Raw genomic sequence first — 11,571 nt, 5'->3', positions numbered from 1 at the left:
AACCTACATGAGTTTTCTGAGTTTACATGGAATGTTGATGATGGTAAAATAGCAGAAAATCTGGAATGTTTTCTATGGGGACTATTTTGCCTCACAGCACCCTGCATGTTATGTATTTTAAGGCCAAAATCTTCCCAAAACTATCATAAAACAGCGTCTCAGTCATCAGGCAGTGAATTCATAACCATTTCATGTATTAACTTCCTGTGGGGGAGCTTTTAGAGGTGGACGTCTGGATCCTATCACCACCACTGTGAGCTATTCTGACTGTCAGTTTCTCTAGAACAGAGCGTTTCACACCAAACCACTCTGAATGACTCTGTTTACATCTTAACCACTTAAGTAGCAAGAAATATTGAAAATATGATGGAATTCCACTTTAATAATCTTCCTCCAAGGAACAGAAGACCATGCAAAGGAACTACCTGTTAACCAAGTGAACCAAATAATAATCACAGTTGTTTCTGTTTACAAGCTTTAATAAAATGCAGTGAAGGAAATGGTTTTGAAAAACATTTACAAACAATAAGCAACAATTTAAAACCCTTTAAAACAAAGGGTTGTTTTTAGAGTTTACACACAGGACGTCCTGTAAAAATATGACGTCTTTCTGAGCTCAGTTTATTAGACGTCGGTCATGCTTTCACTACAAAATTAGTGAAGCAATGAATAATCATCAGTGACTGCATGGTCAGCTGCTAGGCTCGGTGCTTCTCCCTGGCCTCCAGTCTGTGTGCTTCATGCTGGTGCTCGGCTGGCGTCTGAGCAGACTGTCCCCTTGGTCAATGTCTTTAGGCTGGTCATAAATAGTGGATATGTGAAAATCTGGCCGCGGCCTTTTAAGTGGCAGGAATGAGCTGAGCTTCTCTCCGTGATACCTGAGAAGAAATGGAACAGCTTTAGTCTCATGCAGAATTTATTACTGTCATACTTTCATTTACTTTGATTTCTTTCAAAGGCTCACAAAGTCTGTTCTACAGTTTCTCATTAGGTTGAATGAATATCTGACTCTAAATGTAGGTATTGTGATATAAACCGAGTCTGTTCTACAGTTTCTCATTAGGTTGAATGAATAACTGACTCTAAATGTAGGTATTGTGATATAAACCGAGTCTGTTCTACAGTTTCTCATTAGGTTGAATGAATAACTGACTCTAAATGTAGGTATTGTGTTATAAACCGAGTCTGTTCTACAGTTTCTCATTAGGTTGAATGAATAACTGACTCTAAATGTAGGTATTGTGATATAAACCGAGTCTGTTCTACAGTTTCTCATTAGGTTGAATGAATAACTGACTCTAAATGTAGGTATTGTGATATAAACTGAGTCTGTTCTACAGTTTCTCATTAGGCTGAATGAATAACTGACTCTAAATGTAGGTATTGTGTTATAAACCGAGTCTGTTCTACAGTTTCTCATTAGGTTGAATGAATAACTGACTCTAAATGTAGGTATTGTGATATAAACCGAGTCTGTTCTACAGTTTCTCATTAGGTTGAATGAATAACTGACTCTAAATGTAGGTATTGTGATATAAACTGAGTCTGTTCTACAGTTTCTCATTAGGTTGAATGAATAACTGACTCTAAATGTAGGTATTGTGATATAAACTGAGTCTGTTCTACAGTTTCTCATTAGTTTGAATGAATAACTGACTCTAAATGTAGGTATTGCGTTATAAACTGAGTCTGTTCTACAGTTTCTCATTAGGTTGAATGAATAACTGACTCTAAATGTAGGTATTGCGATATAAACTGAGTCTGTTCTACAGTTTCTCATTAGGTTGAATGAATAACTGACTCTAAATGTAGGTATTGTGTTATAAACTGAGTCTGTTCTACAGTTTCTCATTAGGTTGAATGAATAACTGACTCTAAATGTAGGTATTGTGTTATAAACTGAGTCTGTTCTACAGTTTCTCATTAGGTTGAATGAATAACTGACTCTAAATGTAGGTATTGTGATATAAACTGAGTCTGTTCTACAGTTTCTCATTAGTTTGAATGAATAACTGACTCTAAATGTAGGTATTGCGTTATAAACCGAGTCTGTTCTACAGTTTCTCATTAGGTTGAATGAATAACTGACTCTAAATGTAGGTATTGCGATATAAACTGAGTCTGTTCTACAGTTTCTCATTAGGTTGAATGAATAACTGACTCTAAATGTAGGTATTGTGTTATAAACTGAGTCTGTTCTACAGTTTCTCATTAGGTTGAATGAATAACTGACTCTAAATGTAGGTATTGTGTTATAAACTGAGTCTGTTCTACAGTTTCTCATTAGGTTGAATGAATAACTGACTCTAAATGTAGGTATTGTGTTATAAACTGAGTCTGTTCTACAGTTTCTCATTAGGTTGAATGAATAACTGACTCTAAATGTAGGTATTGTGATATAAACTGAGTCTGTTCTACAGTTTCTCATTAGGTTGAATGAATAACTGACTCTAAATGTAGGTATTGTGATATAAACGGAGTCTGTTCTACAGTTTCTCATTAGGTTGAATGAATAACTGACTCTAAATGTAGGTATTGTGTTATAAACTGAGTCTGTTCTACAGTTTCTCATTAGGTTGAATGAATAACTGACTCTAAATGTAGGTATTGCGATATAAACTGAGTCTGTTCTACAGTTTCTCATTAGGTTGAATGAATAACTGACTCTAAATGTAGGCATTGTGTTATAAACTGAGTCTGTTCTACAGTTTCTCATTAGGTTGAATGAATAACTGACTCTAAATGTAGGTATTGTGTTATAAACTGAGTCTGTTCTACAGTTTCTCATTAGGTTGAATGAATAACTGACTCTAAATGTAGGTATTGTGATATAAACTGAGTCTGTTCTACAGTTTCACATTAGGTTGAATGAATAACTGACTCTAAATGTAGGTACTGTGATATAAACCAAGTCTGGTGTACAGTTTCTCAATAGACATGTAGCTATAAAAGAACACATTTATGGGAGGAGAACGAAGGTGGTAGCACTCACCCAAACCCTCTCTTACAGTTGGGGTTCTGTCCCTCATTCTCTAAAGCCTCAGGCATCCCAGATCGAGCGTGTCCAAGTCCATCTCCATCCCTCCAGCCTTGCTTCTCCATCACACGCCGGCCCACACCCTAAAATACACAGAGAGCACAATAGAAACAGACTTGTGAGCAAAAGGTTATTGTTCAACAAGTTATTCACGTTACATTGTCCATAAATCAAAACCAGAAAATAGGACAGTATATTGGGAAACTGCATTATTCTCTCTACATTTCTACATAATTTCTGCAAAATTAAACAGTTAAGATGCAAACAGAGTCATTCAGCATGGTTTGGGGTGAAACGCTCTGTTCTAGAGAAGCTTACTGAGTCAGAATTGTTCACACTGGTGATGATAGGAACCAGACGTCCATCTCTAAAAGCTCCCTCACAAAAACTTATTACATGATATGGTTATGAATTCACTGCCTGATGACTGAGACACTGATTTATGATAGTTTTGAGAACTTAAATTCCATTCATGGTGGAGGGATACATGCAGGATGTTGTGAGGCAAAATAGTCCCAAAAGAAAACTTATGATTTCAGATTTTCCACTATTTTATCATCATCAACACTCCATATAAACTCAGAAGACTCGTGTATGTGAACTGGTGGTTTTGGATAGTAAATAAATTGTCTATATTTGCGACCCCTGGTTCCCATCACCACCACTGTAAAGACATCTGAACCATTTCACACCAAACCGCTCTGAATGACTGATTGCATAGCAGCAGTAGAGCTGTTCTGATGTTCTGAAAAAACGTGGAGTTCATTTTTAAGCTGCAATATCTACATTCTTACTTTAGTAAACTTCTCAAAGGTTCCGATTTTTTGGCTGGACGTCTCCTCCAGACCTTCCCTCAGTCTCTTTTCGTACCGCATGCGTACGTAATCTCTGGAGTCCATGTCACCTCCGTCTGTCCAGAAAGGCATAACAAACATGTAATGATGTAAGTAATCACGACAACATATCAGCCTCAATCCAGTCTAATTAACTAATTTAATGATGTACACTTCACAGCTCAGCCCAGCAGAAGCTGTGACGAAGCTTCTTCTTCTACCTTTGTCATAGTAGACGCTCATGTCTACGTCCCAGTCGTCTGCTGTCTGTTCATCAAAATCTACACAGGAGAGATACATTACAACATGAGTAAGAGTAAACACAAAGTGGTATAAAGAGCATAAGACATTTTTATTTGGTTATATGTTGTATTTTACTGATTCTATGCATGATTACATGGAGATTTTAGTGCTTACAGAACGGAAAAAAAATCATAGTTTCATTAAATGAATTTAAAATCCATTTTGACACTCATAGATCAAAATAGACATATATATGTTATATATATATATTTGCTGGAAAAATATCATTCTGAACAGCACCTGAGGCTCAGTGTTGAGGTAACACATTATAAAGTAACAAAGTCATTCGTTTTGCATTCAGAAACAGCTCTGTAGGATTTTTCTTCTTAAACTGCTCTTTTAAATGCCGTTCACTCATATCACTCCAGTTTTAAAAGAACTACACTGGTTCCTTGTATCAGGATAGATTTTAAAGCTCTGCTACTAGTTTTTATGGTTCTAAATGACCTTAAAGCACCGCTTAGAACACAGACTGTCTGTCTGTTTATGATCTTAGATCTGCAGATACTGACCTTCTGAACACTTTCAGTAAAACACAGAAAGCGTGAAGAGACTCTCTCAGTTATTCTGCTCGTAAACTGTGGAGCTCAGTTCAGCTTTTATTAGACAGTCGAGCTCAGAGCTCACTTTCAATAAACAGCTGAAAAGGCAGCTCTTTAACTCAGCGCTTCAGTAGAACTCCATGGCTCTTGGGTGTTTATCTTTAATTTGATCCATGTTATTGTCTTATAATTCTCAAAGAGTACTTAGTTTCTTGTATTAATATTCAGCTTTATCTTCTGTAAATAAATAAATAACATTATTATTATTATTATGTTGTGTTATGTTAACATATTATGAGTATGTTAAATGGGCAATTTGAAAGGGTTAAAATTTTAAATCAACTGAAGTATATGCAACATTATTCAAAATTGTCTAAACAAGTCTTTCTAATAACCACAGAGCCCAAAAAATAGGGTGCTTAATTAACCGGTGCTTAATTTATAGAAAATAATCACAATTAAATTTTAGCCTCAACATTGGACAGAAAAATAACAATTAGACAATTTGCCTAAATCATTCGGCCATGTTTACTGAGACTGGCTGTTTTTTTTAAATAAAATACTAAATGAGCTTTCCTTTTGTGTTTTGTAGCTGAAGTAGATGTGTTTGGGTTTTAGAGAGTAACTCAGAATTACAGTAATCCATCACTTGTAATGGACTTTTAAGGGTAACTATCCCAGCTGAGTTCAGATTAATGGCGAAGAGAGTGGTGCCGTACCTCCCTCCTCCTCCTCCTGCCAGTACTGAGCGTCTGTGTAGAAGACCAGCCCTGATCCTCCCTTCTCCCACTTCAGCTCGATCTCCTCCTCATACAGCCGCTCTTTAGTGCGCTCCTGACTCGTGACGTCCTCGTGAAGAGCCTCGTGCCGCTCCCATTCTTCACAGCGGTCATCGTCCTGGAACAGCGTTAAGATAAATGTAAGATAAACTTCACCGACACTAAAAGGGAAATTCAGTAAAAGGGAGACTCAGTATCAGAATGAGCTCAAACAGATTTAAAAATAAAGAAATACATGAAGTAGAAATACATGGAGTATCACTTATTGTACTTATGAAAATAACAGACACTGCAGTTATGTAAGCATTGCCTGAAGAAAAACCTTATAGTAACATTATGACAAAGTAATATACAGTCTTATACAAAAGTCTGGGGAGTTGTGAGGAGACGTGGAGGAGACTGTAGGAAGGCAACAACCCAGGAGTAGGACCACTACCTCCATCTTTGTGGAAGGAGGAACAGGAGGAGCACTGCCAGAGCCCTGCAAAATGACCTCCAGCAGGCCACAAATGTGCATGTGTCTGCACAATCGGTTAGAAACCGACTCCATGAGGATGATATGAGGGCCCGACATCCACAGATGGGGGTTGTGCTCACAGCCCAACACCGTGCAGGACGCTTGGCATTTGCCAGAGAACACCAGGATTGGCAAATTCGCCACTGGCGCCCTGTTCACAGATGAAAGCAGGTTCATACTGAGCACATGTGACAGACGTGACAGAGTCTGGAGACGCCGTGGAGAGCGATCTGCTGCCTGCAACATCCTTCAGCATGACCGGTTTGGCAGTGGGTCAGTAATGGTGTGGGGTGGCATTTCTTTGGAGGGCCGCACAGCCCTCCATGTGCTCGCCAGAGGTAGCCTGACTGCCATTAGGTACCGAGATGAGATCCTCAGACCCCCTGTGAGACCATATGCTGGTGCGGTTGGCCCTGGGTTCCTCCTAATGCAGGACAATGCTAGACCTCATGTGGCTGGAGTGTGTCAGCAGTTCCTGCAAGATGAAGGCATTGAAGCTATGGACTGGCCCGCCCGTTCCCCAGACCTGAATCCGATTGAGCACATCTGGGACATCATGTCTCGCTCCATCCACCAACGCCACGTTGCACCACAGACTGTCCAGGAGTTGGATGCTTTAGTCCAGGTCTGGGAGGAGATCCCTCAGGAGACCATCCGCCACCTCATCAGGAGCATGCCCAGGCGTTGTAGGGAGGTCATACAGGCACGTGGAGGCCACACACAATACTGCGCCTCATTTTGACTTGTTTTAAGGACATTACATCAAAGTTGGATCAGCCTGTAGTGTGTTTTTCCACTTTAATTTTGTGTGTGACTCCAAATCCAGACCTGCATTGGTTAATAAATTTGATTTCCATTGATGATTTTTGTGTGATTTTGTTGTCAGCACATTCAACTTTGTAAAGAACAAAGTATTCAATGAGAATATTTCATTCATTCAGATCTAGGATGTGTTATTTGAGTGTTCCCTTTATTTTTTTGAGCAGTGTAGTTGATCCATTGTTACAGGACAGCAGGGCGGCGGACCCAAGCGCAAAGAGAAAATACATTTATTGAGGTAATGGAGTGTGAATTTGGCATGTGGGGTTGAGGTGACCCAGAGTCAGGCTTGTGGAGCTACCGCTGTGCCACTGGGAAGCACAGGTGGCAATGAGCAAAACACCTTGTTGGTTGTTGGTTGTATCTACTGTATTCTCATGTTGGGTTCACTGTTTGAGGTTTTGTGTCAATTATCATGTCTGACTATCATTCTATCCGTGTTGGCTCTTTGACCCTGGACCATTTTTACCGTGACCCTGGATTTGCCCATGATAAAAGTTGCTTATCTCCGCATATCCGTCCGCCTCCTTGCTCCCCATTACAAGTAACAAAAACAGCCTGTTAAAGTCTAAGTGGATAAAGAGAGGCTTGTTAAATGGTCATGTAAAAATTAATTTTTGGTACATAAAACACAAATGTTATATTTAAAAATAACACACTAGTTTGCAAAAATAGGTTTTGCTAATTTGTTTTATGCAAATTAGGGAAAATTATAAGTAGGTAGAGCTAAAAGTTCCCAATTGCAAAGTTGTTTGTTTTGATCCAGTAAAAAAAATTATTTTGCTTTAAAAAAAAAATTGTTCTGGAATTACAAGGCAAAACACGTTTAGGTACACTACAGCGCCACCATCAGGTCAATGAATGTCATTTTTTCTGGGCTGAGTCATTCCACACCTGCTGTACATCAATGCCAAATCTGGTGTTTTGGGCTTTTTGGTTTTTGCTCCATATTTTGTGTTAGCTGAGAAAAAAACATAAGCAGAAGAAGAAGGAGGAGGAGGAGGAGGAGGAGGAGGAGAAGATGAAGAAAAAGAAGAAAAATGAGGATAATAATAAGAAGAACAAGCCGAAGTAGGAGAAGGAGAAGAAGAAAAAGAAGGAGGGAGAGGAGGAGAATAATAATAAGAAAAAGCCAAAGGAGAAGAAGAAGAAGAAGAAGAAGAAGGAGGAGGAGGAGGAGGAGGAGGAGGGGAAGAAGAAAAAGAAGGAGGAGTTGAAGGAGAAAAGGAAGAAGAAGAAACTTTAATTCTGGCTAACTCACATCGTCGGGTCCTGATTGGTCGTCCTCACTCTCATCCTCTGCCGTCTGCTCTCTGACTGGATGTTCGTTGGACAGCTGCGTTTTGGGTGTAGTTGTGGTTCTCAGCGGTGGGACACTCCCAGGCCCGCTGATCTCCGCCCCTCCTGCAGTAAACACACTCTCCTCACTCCCAGCCACCAGGCTGCTGTTGTGGTATTGATAGGGCACGTTGCCGTAGCGACGGTGGGAGCCTGTTTTGGGGAAGGTGAGGCCCAGTTTGCGGATGAGTCGGGGGGGCAGACGGCAGGACTGGATGAGCTGCAGGAAAACACACACGGGTGTCCCCACGTTTCCCACGGGCATCAGTGCGGGAGGATTCAGCTCAGGAAGAGCCTTCAGGTCCGCTTTAGTGAAACGGTCCGAATGCGTCCCATGACGCCTCAGTTCAACCTTCGTTCTATAGGGAAATACGTCAGGATCTACAGAGACAGACAAAATAATCACTTAAACTGCAGGTGTATTAATCAGCTGATAGTCTGAGACGTATTAATCAGAAACTACTATAAACAATTCAGTAACTACTAGGAATTCTTCAGTAACTACTAGGAATTCTTCATTAACTACTAGGAATTCTTCATTAACTACTGTGAATTCTTCAGTAACTACTGTGAATTCTTCAGTAACTACTAGGAATTCTTCAGTAACTACTAGGAATTCTTCCGTAACTACTGTGAATTCTTCAGTAACTACTGTGAATTCTTCAGTAACTACTAGGAATTCTTCAGCAGCTATTATTGTTTAATAACTACTATGAAGTCTTGAGTGAAAGTAGAAAGACTAAAAATATGATACAAAAAATTATGTATACACAAAAGGTGAACTACAGTGTAAAATGCGAACAGTCCTCATCGTTTTCTCATAACTTTCCTTTCTTTTAATTTTTGAAAATTCTAAAACTTTCTGTTATTCATTTCCAAGTTTAAATAAGACATTCCCAGATTTTCAGCGTTGTCTCAGACTTCTGGGCCCATATATACACCAAAATGAAAGCATCTCCTTGTTTCTACACTCACTGTCAATTTTATCAGCTTCTCTTACCATATAGGTAAACACTGTGTCCACTCTCTGTCCACTCTATTAGACACTCCTACCTGTCAGTCCACCTTGTAGATGTAAAGTCAGAGACGACAGCTCATCTGCTGCAGCACAGTTTGTGTTAGTCCTTCATCAGTGGTCACAGGACGCTGTTGGCTGGATATTTTTGGTTGGTGGACTATTCTCTGTCGATACTGAGGTGTTTAAAATCTCCAGCAGCACAGCTGTGTCTGATCCACTCAGACCAGCGCAACACACACTAACACACCACCAGTCAGTGTTACTGCAGTGCTGAGAATGATCCACCACCCAAACAGTACCTGCTCTGTGAGGGTCCATGAGGGTCCTGACCACTGAAGAACAGGGTAAAATGGGGCTAATAAAGTATCAGATGGACTACAGTCTGTAACTGTAGAACTACAAAGTGCAGCTATAGAGTAAGTGGAGCTGATAAAATGGACAATGAGTGTAAAAACAAGGAGGTGGTCAGAATGTTATGCCTGATCGGTGTATGTGAGTTTGGACACCAGCTGAGCCCCTCAGTCACCTGTATGGACTATAAACCCACCTGAGTGCTCAGACACTTTAATTCTGCGTAGAGCGCAGCGCTTCATCAGCCAGTTCCCCTTAGAGTCGATCCACTGGTTTCCTGAGTACATCTTCACAAAGCGCTCCGCGTCTGAGCTCCTCACCAGCACAACGCAGCAGCAGCTCCCAGCCTTCCTGTCGCCCTGACGGGCTTTACTCTCCGTGCTCGGCTCGTCCTCCGAGGCGGGCCGGGCTGAACGGTCTGACTCTCTGCTCTGGGTCTGTTTCTGGGTTCCGTCCCGCTGTTTAGGTTCTTCGAACTCCGCCGGGTTGATTCGGACCTCCGGTCTGTGTCGATAATGAAAACACAAAAACCCTCCGCTCTCGATAAACTGACTGAAATAGTTCCTCAGATCAGCGGATCTAAAACTGGGGGGAATATTATTCACGACGAAATACACACCTCCTTCTTCTGAGTCCGCCATGTTTGTTATGAGTCAAAAGCTTAAAAGTCCGTAAGTTTAACGTCAGATTTCAAAATAAAAGTCACACAACAGGCGCCGAAAGACCGCTGTCCCACCTTAAATAATCTAGTGTTTTACTGAAAAAATGATTACATATGTGATTTTAAAGTGAGATCATATGTAAATACCAGAGAACTAGTAGAGAGGAGAATTATCGCTCTGCAATGGTTTCTCAACGCTAGAGGGCGCTCCCAAGCGAGTCCAAAATGAATAGGTTGATATGGAGCATTTGAATTTATAAATGCTTAACCATTTTCAGTGTAAAAGAATACGTTCATTTCCTGAACAATGAATACCGTAGAACATTTTAACACCGCTGTTATATTTTAAGAGCTTTTAAACTCGAGTTGTAGTTTAAAACGGCACCTTATCTACGTCCATGATGTCAGTGAGCGGCAACAGCCAATGAGCTGCTCCGCTCGCCAATCAATCATTACTCTCTAGCAGTAAAGCCCGCCTCCTGCTGCCCAAAACCTGTTTGCTGTAGAAAAAAGGAAACATAGAGGTAATATTTCTTACTTTTTTAGTGAAATACATCCTTCTACTTTCTAAAATTAAAGAAAGGTTCTGGGCGAGTGATTAGAAACTATTTTACCTTTTCGTTTTTAGCCGTTGAGCGTCATTTACTCCCATTCATTGAGGGCTCACTTTTTCATAAAGAAAAAAAAGAGCATCTGAGGTTTTTGGCTCTCAGCAGTAAATTGTAAGCATATAGCAATATGTGTGATCATAAAACACATTTTCTGTTCATTTGAGGGGAGCTTTTACAAAATAAATAATGAAATACATAAAATAAAAATGTACTAAACATTAATGTAGTTACTGAATAATTTGTCTTACAATTTGGTCATGAAAATTCAGATGGACAAACCAAAATATACCCTGGAGAATAAGAGGTTAAACTAAGATTATGTGTAAATACTACTCACTTTGACTTCGCCCAGTTTAGTCATCTAGCATTAAAGGGTCCATATACAGTACATACAATTCAACTTTTGCGTACCTATGATGTTTGTGTGGTTGTATCATTTTAGATTACCATTTGTGCTCTGTTCTGATTGGCCGCCCCAAATTGTGCCTCAATCACAACGCATTCAGGCTGATACCCTCCTTATAACTTCAGTGTGATTGGGCAGGGTAAGGTTAGGTAAGGATGAGCTGCTGTTGACTGTTGGCTTCGGCCAACAGTTCGTGGTAAACGAATTTTTGTAAACAAAAAAAATCACAAAAACTTTTGATCTTGCAGCTTCATTTCCATATTTGGATATTTTGCACTGGGTCATGGATGTGAAATTTTACAGCATTTATACAGTACACCATTCTTTTATTTAAAAAAAGTGAGGGAATTCAGTTT

General features: G+C 39.9%; 1 protein-coding gene across 1 annotated transcript; it reads right to left on the bottom strand.

Annotated features, from left to right (window-relative positions):
- Positions 1-461: 461 nt before the first annotated feature.
- Positions 462-10,178, bottom strand: gpatch3 (G patch domain containing 3). Its single transcript, XM_017684141.2, has 7 exons — positions 9,734-10,178; positions 8,092-8,549; positions 5,435-5,612; positions 4,092-4,151; positions 3,832-3,947; positions 2,993-3,120; positions 462-878 (listed from the first exon to the last, which is right to left on the bottom strand). Exons 1-7 carry the CDS (start codon positions 10,176-10,178, stop codon positions 692-694), a joined length of 1,572 nt encoding a protein of 523 aa, XP_017539630.2. The 3' UTR covers positions 462-691.
- Positions 10,179-11,571: the final 1,393 nt, after the last annotated feature.

Source organism: Pygocentrus nattereri, chromosome 24 (assembly GCF_015220715.1).
Source record: "Pygocentrus nattereri isolate fPygNat1 chromosome 24, fPygNat1.pri, whole genome shotgun sequence".
NCBI classification, from domain to species: Eukaryota; Metazoa; Chordata; class Actinopteri; order Characiformes; family Serrasalmidae; genus Pygocentrus; species Pygocentrus nattereri.
Note: the sequence above shows the minus strand (reverse complement) of the source record. Positions and strands in the feature narration are given on the sequence as shown.

Excerpts from the sequence above, each read along its gene's own strand:
- gpatch3 (XM_017684141.2), bottom strand. The coding sequence starts at position 10,178 with ATGGCGGACTCAGAAGAAGGAGGTGTGTATTTCGTCGTGAATAATATT. Across the intron at positions 3,948-4,091 it reads GAGCGTCTACTATGACAAAG|ACGGAGGTGACATGGACTCC; the intron begins GTAGAAGAAGAA and ends CTTTCTGGACAG. Across the intron at positions 879-2,992 it reads AACTGTAAGAGAGGGTTTGG|GTATCACGGAGAGAAGCTCA; the intron begins GTGAGTGCTACC and ends ATTTCTTCTCAG.